Here is a 10422-nt window from a genome sequence, read left to right on the forward strand (position 1 = left end):
AAATAGGTATAAAATAATCGTTATGTTGACCAAATATTAATTTAAAAAGTAAACTTTTCCAAAACTGAATTAATTTAATATTTTTTACTATATTAATTTTAAACTTAACTAATTACATTTAATATTTGTGACTAACTTCCAACTTGACAATATAGTGTTCACTTAACTCAATTTGAGTTGATTATTTATATGTACATGTTCAAATTTAAATTTATATAATAAAGCAAGTTAAAATAAATTTATTTCGAGTTCCAAAACAAAATTATGATCCAAAATGGCATTATGGATACCTATATCAATATATTTATCACATAATAAATATTAGAGAATGGAAGTATCTCTTAGCAATTGTCCTTAAACACTTAGATCACAATATATAATACTATACTAAGTATACTAAACAACTAAACTTAAGGATATGATAAAATACTTAAATAATTACCTACTTAGTTTCTTATAATAAACGTATTAAGTAGATATTTGGTATATATATATGATATACCTAAGATCATATTTTAATAAATGATACACACCAGTGGTTCTCGATCAATCTTTTATGTCCAAGTACAGAATAGGTTGTGAATATCGTCAAAAAACTTTGAAAATTCAATTTTCTTATGTAATTAAGAATGCATCTAATAACCCTTAATTTTTATTTAAAAAAATTATAACTTCTTAACTACTTATGTAATTAAATGTTGGTAATTTACTACTTCTAGTTCAGAAGTTTTATTTGGAAACTTAATAATTATTGTTAAAATATTTTGTATTTATTTATTTAGTATTTATCACAAACAAATTAAAATTGAATATTTAATTACTTTTAAATCTAATACATATTGATGATTAAAAGGTTAATTGCCATAACCCTAACCAGTGATCGGGAATGAGATTTCACAGAAACATTAATTTAATTTGTATCATTTCCTTACATCTTAACATAGCGTGAAACTTGATAATTCAATTTTTACCGTGTAATTTTTCTATTTTCCCTTTTTAAACGTCAAAAACCTACCGATGAACACTATAATACTACTTATATAATCAATAGTGACAAAATAAGTAAGTAGCAAGCATTGTACTACACCCTTACTCCTTACTATTATTTTTTTTATAGTAAAATGATTTACCCGCTAGGTAATGTCTATTCGTCTACGGTTGTGAATTGTAAGCCAACTAAGCCATATCGAAAATATAGACTACTTGACTATTAAGTATTAATTTATTATTTTTATCATAGCCATCAAACGAAAGGTTTTCAGCACAGATAAGGTTTGTAGGATTTATGGTGGTTTTCAGTTTTTGTTTACATTAAATTTTGAAACGTTTCAAAGTAAAAGATTTTTTTAACGAAACACAACGTTTCGTTTGAATTTGGTATTTTTTTTATCATTAGCAATGATAATTAAATTGTAGATACATATATAATACCATTGATCATGTAGTACTACATAATAATCAATGATAATACTTAAGTAGCTACCTAATATTAACTAATTATAATTTAATAAAATATAATAATATTATTATTATTGACGTATTGAAAATATAACTAACTAGGTATTATTTATTAGTAAACATAAACTCTACGACCAAATATCATTAAAATGAGAAATATTTTTTCATATTTATATGTGCCCAGTGGCCAAGTACCTAGCCAAATGGTATAACCCTAGCTCACAAATAAAAATAAGTTTAATGGTGTTAATAATAATCATGACAAATTGTACTATAATTTGTCATGATAATAATTTCCAATTGTATTTCAATAAGATTATCGAATCATCGATTATCATAGAATGAAAAAAAAAACTTATTAATTAGATCGAAAACAATTGTTTCAGTAAATAGGTACCTAATAAAGTAATAAAAATATGTCATAACTCATAAGCGTCTTCCTCGGGGATAGATATTGTGTTTTACGTTGATTTCGTCAGTGGGTTTCTCGACGATCGAAATACGACTATTATAGGCTCTCGATATCAAAAGCTCGACGTGCTAGTTCGGAAAGTTTGACGGGCCGGAACGAGTAGGCAACAACGTCGAGCGTCGTAGAAAAGTAGGAAATCCAATCGTTATCACATTAACTTCGGTCGAACAATCGTAATAATATTTATCAATTTAATATTTTAATACGTCGGTTGCAAATATAATAATAATAGTAACAATCGCCGTAGGATAATATTATATTGTTGCCAGTTAGTTTTTATAATTGTCGAGCCAATTCTCGATCGTATAACTACGTCTGTTCGTCAACTGTCGAAACACTACACATTGGACTCGAGTTAAACAAAAATGTCATGTCCAGCCGACGTCTCGTGCCAACAATCTCCGCCAACGTCGATGTATACGATCCCGTAGTCCAGTGACCTGTACGTTTTTGTGCGGAACGTGAGTTGAATTTTATCTCGTAACATTGACATGCCATTCGGCATTCGACTTGCGGCGTCGATCACCGTCGCACCGTTTGGGACCGTGAGTCCATTCGTTGTTTGGCCCTATCCATGACACTCGCTCAAACTTCTATCTTGTTTGTCATTCGCAGTCCAAGTTAGGCATTTCGTTCGAAATGTCCACCATAAAATTGACAGCACTCACCCTATCACCGTGTTTAGGATAACAAACAATAATCTCCTATTTTCTGCATCATTTATAATGTCTAGTGAAGTTTTTGTTGATTTTGTTTTAAATCTGTTTGATAAACATTTCTATGGCACAGTTCAAACCACAGTTATCTATGAGTTTTTTTTAAGTTTACTATGTACAGTAAACAACATTTAAATACATTTTCGTGAAATGTTTTGTTTATCGTATCCTAATGTTGTATAAAATTATTCACCAAACACTAGCAGAATATTATCATTGATGACATATAAATTATCATAATTGAGAATAATATACCAGTCCCAGATTTCTATGCTATGTGTAGTATAGAAGTCTATGATAATGGTGTTCAAATATTTATCAATATATCAATATTACAATAATACAAACAACTCAAAGATTTATTTTACCTCACCATTATTAAATGGAGAGAAGAAGGCTCAGCTATTGTCTTTTGAACATCCAGAAAAATGGGTACTGTAAAATCCATGACTATATTTTTTATAACCCACCTGTTAATGTTTACAGATTAAATTATTTAAATAGTGATTTTAACTATTTGGTCAGCCATTAAAATTTTGACTATGGATGATCATAATTGTCTTCAATTGAACGAAGATCCAATTCAGTTTGTTCCTGCAAGTGTTAGCAAAACAACAAATGTGTTCTACGATGAAATAACTGGACAGGTAAAGCAATACATATGATAAAACAATTTTAATTTTGATGTAATAATATTTAGTTATGATTTAATATTGTTATTAAATTATCATATTGATTAAATGTTTTTCTTATAATAATTTTAAAATTAAATACTAATTATGTATTATTTATTACTATTTATTGTATAAATTGTTTTAGATAATTACTGTTCATTCCGGTGAGCTGACTGAAATAATTGTAACATCTAGTACTCGTTGTAGAGAAAATATGGTGTTTAAAATTGAAGATCGAGGACCAGTATCTTCAATAAAAATGTCCCTAGACTGTAAAATATTAACAATGATGAGAACAGCATTATCTGTAGTAAGTTTTTGTTAAATCATAATGTATGGTGACATTGTTATTGACTTTGAATACCAAGATGAAAAACTAAAAGTGTACAGTATAAATGTTATGGATAATAAATCATAATAAACACAATTTAAATTTTAAATTCATTATGTTATATTTTTTATTTTTAAAATCTTAACATGTTAGATTATTATTATTTGGTGCATTAAATTATAACTGTATGATGCAAAATGCCTATATAACTTATATATTAAGTAGGCTCATAAATAAAAAAAAATAAAAAATAATTTATGTAAAAATAGTTTTTATATTAATGATAAATAATTAATATATAATGTATATTTTCCTTCAAAACAAATACAAATTTAAATTTGATAAATATATTTACTCAGATAAGCTTATTTGTTTTTAATACTTAATTTAATACTTATGTAAAAATATTAGATGTTTCCTAAATGTATCATGAATGATAATACATCATTATGAAAAAAATTCTTCAGTATTATTGAAAATAAATTTAAATATAATAGAAACTATAGTTTTATAGTTAAAATCAAACAACTTTCAAAGTTTTTAATATAATATAAGCTTTGTTACTTAATTATATTGTTGAAATTTCGTTTTAGGTTTGAAATAAACAATAAATGATTGTATCAATAATTATATGCAGATATCAAATCTGTCAAATTATATTAGATGTATATTAATAATTTTATTGTTATTTTATGTTATTTATTACATATTAGATAAAATTTCTAGGAATTAATGGAAATTAAAGAAAATACATTACAAAGTCCTTATTTTTTGTATTGTAAATTCAAAGGTGCCAAATTGTTGGGTTTTATTTGGACTGGTAATAATGAAATACTATTAATAAGTGATAAAGGCGTAGAACTATATCAGGTAAAATAATACTCTAATATGTATTTTAAAGTTATGTAAATCATACTGTTATAATTTCTTTTTATTTAGGTTGAAGGCCAAGTACCTAAGCAACGCATCATTTTTTCTAAATCTATAAATTTGCATGTGAATTGGTTTATTTACTCGAATCATTCGAAATTATTATTACTGTCTATGAATTCTTTTGGAGATTTTCAACCACTCCACATTTTACCAGGAAATATAAATAAATTGTCTAAATTAGAAGGTATTATAAAAATAATGTAATTTAAATATCTAATTAATAATAATTATAAGAACAGTTATATATTTTTTTTTTTATTATAGTTGATTTAGATACTTCACTTAATATACCAAATCAGTCAATTAGTGAACGTAATATTGTAATGACTACTGTTTACAACATACTCAGAATATTAGTTTTACCAACAAGTCAAAGTCGTAATGAAATTATAGTTTATACATTAAACAAGTATAGTTCATCATAATTGAATTATTTGTATACAGATGCATTTATGTTTGTACAAAAAAAAAAAAATAATAATAATACTATTTCTTCTTTATTGTAGAATGATGGCGTTTAAAAAATCACATATTCTAAAACTGACGCACAATGGCAAATTATTGATTAATGTAGTGGATAATTTGATTGTTGTACATTACCAATATACAAAGGTATTTATTTTTACAGTTATAGTATTTATGAATTAACATTTATAAATGCACAAGAATATTCTTTAACCCATTTTTATTGTTTAGTCTTCTTCTGTATTCGATATATATATGGAAGCTGCAAAAGAACATACAATATCACATTATTTACCTATTTTAGATGATCTATCAATTAAAAGAACAATTCCAAGAGAAGGAGGATCACATTATGTTTCTCATCTATGTATCCTTTTTATAAAAAAAATATTCAAGTTTTCTGAAATTAATTGTTATAGGTTTTAAATATATTTTTTTTTATATATATTAGAAAATCATAATAATTATTATAAATTGTTAATACATAAATATTTACTAAAAGTTAATATTTAATTATAAGTAACGCTAGATTTTTATTTGAGTTAGTTTTTTTTCTAATAATCATTGTCAGTTGCAACTAAGGAATTATGAGTTAATTATAATTTAAAACCCATGCATATAAAATTTTCTTGGAAAATAATGGTATATATTTTCTTTTTTATTGCACTATTTCTATTTCTATTCACTATTCTGAATTGAAGCAATGATAATAAACTTACCATTAGTAATTTTAATAATATTTGATGTGAAGAAACATTATAAAATATTTAGTATTCTGTACTACTATTAAAAAAATTAATTTAATTGATAATTATGATTTTAATATTATCATAAAAATTAAAATAATTCTGCACCTTAATTTAATAACCTATTTTTTATGTGTCTAATATTTTTGTATTATTATATTAAGTTAGTTACATTAATTATATAAGATATATATTATTATAAGAAATAAAATTTTCCTAAAGTTCTTTAATATTTTTATCTCAGATTCAAGTATTTGCATCTCGTTTCAACCAAACATAATAATAGATGCTAAATTAGGTTATCTGTGGTATGTAATTAATTTAATTTTACAATTATTTTTTTTTTTTGCTTTTCCTAGTTGTCTTGGTGTTATATTATTTTAGCTTTTATAACATACGAGGTAAATGTTATCAAAATAATGTTAAAATTGTACTTAAAAAAATAAATTGTTTATACTTCAAAAAGTAATAAATGGTAAATATTTACTTGCTGACTTGGCAAAGATTTTGCAAAAAAGTTTAGTACAAGTACTCATTAAAAGAATTTATTTGTCAAAATGTGTATAAAAAAAAAAATAGATCACTAAATTGTGAATAATTTTAACATAAGTTTTATAAAAACTGTATCTTATAAGTTATAATATAAGTATTTATATGTAATGTAATAAAACAGTGAATTTATCACAATCATAATAATTAATAACATTGAAAGGTATATATAAATTTATATTAAGTGTTTTAATTTCTTTATATATTATGTTTTTGATATAAGAAAATATCTACAAATATTGTTTTATTTATTTGGAATAGAGACTCATAGTAATTCTTTAAAAATGCATGTGTATAATTAATGTATATTTAAATATTTAATTTTATAAATTACATAAAAAAATTTAAATGACTCATTGATGAACAATATAATAATAACAATATAATAATATAACAATATAACAATATAACAAAATATAACAATATAACAATATCATCTTTGAGCTATGTTATTGATTCTAAACAAAACCAAAATTATAAAACTAAGATATGTTAAATTCTACTATTTTATGTTTATTAATCATGAACATTGAACTAAACTAAACAAAATTTCTTGAAATAATATTTTATAATACTTAAATTTACATTAAAAACTAAAAAATAATAAAATTAAGTACCTAAAAATACTACAAAAAATTGCAAAATAAATGTTCCGGTTTAAGAAGTATATTCTATTATATAAATAAAATGGTGTACTTAGAGCACATTTTTTTATAGCACAAAAAACAATTCTCTGCATTGGTATTTGAGCTTTATTGTTAACTATATACAGTATACATATTCAATACATTATATAATATATTCAAATGGGGGTATCTCTAAAGGCAGCTTAATATGCTATTATACTGGAAAATTTAAGCCGCTTAATATGCTATTATATTGGAAAATTTAAGCCATAAAACTTAACCCTTGTAAAAATGAATATATGGTCATGAGAACTTCACTGTCCTTTAAGTTACCACAAGGTAAATCTACCTGTACCAAGTAAATGGCTTAAAAAATGCAGTTTTCTATAATAGATATTTAAATTTACCTACCAAACTTAATTATATTTTGTACAGATACTATAAATTATAAAGAGATTATATTTTTCATTTATTTATTCATTTATTGTATGTATTTAGTTAAGTTGAATTATCTGACATTTTAATTTTATTTACAGGCATTTTAAACTAAACTTAGCAGCTGTGACCAGAATAATTATGGATAAATGTTCACTTATTGATTTTCTTCTTTTGCGCCCTAATTCAAAAGATATCACTTTGGAGGTATTATTATTTTATGTTTAAATATACTTAAATATGTAAACTGATTAAGATTTTAACTACTTTTATCATTATATCATAAAATGTATCTAAGTACTGAAATTGTATTAAATTTACATTTGTTTTTTTTTTGTAAATTGATAAATAAATTAATAAATAATATAGGTATATTGTTAATTTGTACTAAAACAAAAATGTAAAATTAGATGTTTACTAGATTTTTTAATTGCTTAGATAAGTAGTAACCAACCTTTTTTTACTGAGGTCCATAAAAAAATGAAAATTGGCTAGTAATATTGTTTTTAGAATTATTCCTTGTTTAAACCAGATAAATTATAAGCTTATATCTTATAAAAACTCGTATCTATATGTTAATAAATATTAATATATGTATTTATTTATTTATACTATACAAATAATAACTTAAATATTATATCATAAATATTTTCAACATGATATAATTCAAACAATTGTTTTTAGCATGAAATACTTGGATATATATCATAAATATTTTCAAAATAATATATATCCAAGTATTTCATGCTAAAAACAATTGTTTGAATTATATAATTACAATTTCTATGTCTAGATACATCAATTACGATACATAAATATAACATATTATTATACATTATTTATTTATTAACTTTGAATATTATGTGTTTGTTTTTAATTTAGGTATTACAACATATGATTTTACAAAAAACAAGTAATTTAATTGAAATAGGAAATGTTTTTGATCATTTAAATATTGTGTACAAAAAACATCTCAACAATCATATTATGAACACCAGTCCATTACCTAATGACTATATGATCGTTGCTGAATCATTGCAATGTAAAGTTGTTATAGAACAATTAGATGTTTATAAGCATGTATTTGTAAAATTAGTAGATAAATTGGAAAATACTAAAGGTATGTAATCGTTTAAAAACATGCATTATCTGAATACATTTAAGTTAATGAATATTCTTTTCTCTAATATTTATCTAAAAGAAGAGTATTGAATTATTCTAATTTTTAAAGCACTACAAAAATGTATTATTTTTATGTGTTACAGACGATAAGAAATTTGCAGTTTCAATATTAGTTGAATACATTCGATCTCTAACAGATAACAAAATCACTATTGAACACTTTCTTTATGAATTACTTATAAACTGTCTAGTAATAAATAAAATGTATTATCAGCTTCATCAGATGGTGCAATACCACATTGTTATTGATTCCAAGCCATTGGTGAATATAAATGTGTAGTTTATTGAATACAATTTGAATAAAGTACCTTTTCTACTTTCAAAAGTTATTTCTAAGAGAGAATTTTTACTATTCCAATTTTTATAGATTTTATCATGTTTTAAATAGCAAATTTTGTATTAATTTAGAACAACTTTTTTATTTCAGGCTTGTTTATTATTATCATTAGAATCACTTTATTCACCAGCACATCAGATGGCGCTTGACATGTTGCATAGATTGAATACAGCCCATGAAGAGATAGTAGAAGTCTTGCTTTCCAAGAAACAAGTCATTCCATCTATGAGGTAACATAACTAGCAATGATATTAAGAGAACATCACACCTGCATGTATTGCCTCCATCTTACAAAAATAAAACATAGCACACACATCAGCACCAGAACCAAATTGTGTTGTTAACTTTAAAATCATAGTAAATTACCTATTATCAAACTTAAATATAAGAACATTATAAGTGTTATTCAATATTACGATTTTGAAGTTATAATAAATTTGTAATATAATAATATTGCCCTAAAAATATTATTAATTTAGACTTTAATATTAAAGTACTTTTAGCAACATACTGATACAAATATACACTATGTTCTTATCTTTAAATTTGGTTATAGGTTTATTTACTCTAAAATCTAAATGTAATGGTTACAACAAAATATTTTGAATTTGTTCTATTGAGCCCAAATTTGCTGTGCTGTACATTTGTAAGATGGAAAAAAAAGCAACCATGTGCTGAACAATCTTTTTAAGACATTTGTGTCATATAGACCATGGTTTATAAGACATTCTGATACAAACATGTATCCATATTATAATATTTACTTTAGTGCCCTCACAACTCTTACATTTAATGAGTTCACCACACAACACACGACAAAATTGATATGTTATATGATATATTAAACTCTATTACAAAGAAAATTCATTATAATTAATTCAATTTTTGAATTTACAGATACATGTCAAAGCACAATATGCTAGATCACTCGACATATAGAAAACTGACTGAAGTTGCAATTTCCACTAATAATTCAAAAATATTGCATTCCACTAAAGAAGAATTTTTACAAAGAAATGTAACCTCAAATGATGAATTTGATACTAATAGCAGAGGATAGTTTTAAAAATCGTTAAAATTGAGTATTTAAATAGTATGACTATATATTCAATAATGTATTAAAAATCAAATACCTGTTGCTTATGATTTCAAAATATCAATGTTATAACTTCAAATTATTTATTATTTATTTTTGTTTATACAAATATTATATCATAATTTATTTTAAATTGTATTGCTAATTTTATTTATTGAAATATAAAACTATAAGTATTATAAAAATTGGAAAATTTTGTTGATAAATGATAATTATCTAATGTAAATTGATGAGTTCAATGAGTCATTTAATTTAGAATGAATGTTACAGGCATAAGAGTTAATTTCATCTGCTCTTACTTAACATACAAAATCAACACTAAAATGTGTGATTAACCTCGTTTTGTATAAAAACAAATTTATTTAATATCATTACTTAAATATGTATAATATTAACTAGTAT

At 23.5% G+C, this 10422-nt stretch overlaps 1 protein-coding gene across 1 annotated transcript; it reads left to right on the forward strand.

Moving 5' to 3' along the window:
* Nucleotides 1–1555: 1555 nt before the first annotated feature.
* LOC132924005 (regulator of MON1-CCZ1 complex) lies at nucleotides 1556–10246 on the forward strand. The gene is made up of 14 exons (XM_060988058.1): nucleotides 1556–2391; nucleotides 3133–3293; nucleotides 3466–3630; nucleotides 4378–4521; nucleotides 4591–4768; nucleotides 4849–4993; nucleotides 5091–5196; nucleotides 5281–5416; nucleotides 6040–6103; nucleotides 7507–7612; nucleotides 8288–8525; nucleotides 8671–8849; nucleotides 9015–9154; nucleotides 9822–10246. Exons 2-14 carry the CDS (start codon nucleotides 3189–3191, stop codon nucleotides 9982–9984), a joined length of 1869 nt encoding a protein of 622 aa, XP_060844041.1. The 5' UTR covers nucleotides 1556–2391; nucleotides 3133–3188; the 3' UTR covers nucleotides 9985–10246.
* The last annotated feature ends 176 nt before the right edge of the window (nucleotides 10247–10422 follow it).

Source organism: Rhopalosiphum padi, chromosome 3 (assembly GCF_020882245.1).
Source record: "Rhopalosiphum padi isolate XX-2018 chromosome 3, ASM2088224v1, whole genome shotgun sequence".
NCBI lineage: Eukaryota > Metazoa > Arthropoda > Insecta > Hemiptera > Aphididae > Rhopalosiphum > Rhopalosiphum padi.

Excerpts from the sequence above, each read along its gene's own strand:
- LOC132924005 (XM_060988058.1), top strand. The coding sequence starts at position 3,189 with ATGGATGATCATAATTGTCTTCAATTGAACGAAGATCCAATTCAGTTT. Across the intron at positions 7,613-8,287 it reads CAAAAGATATCACTTTGGAG|GTATTACAACATATGATTTT; the intron begins GTATTATTATTT and ends TTTTTAATTTAG. Across the intron at positions 9,155-9,821 it reads CAAGTCATTCCATCTATGAG|ATACATGTCAAAGCACAATA; the intron begins GTAACATAACTA and ends TTGAATTTACAG.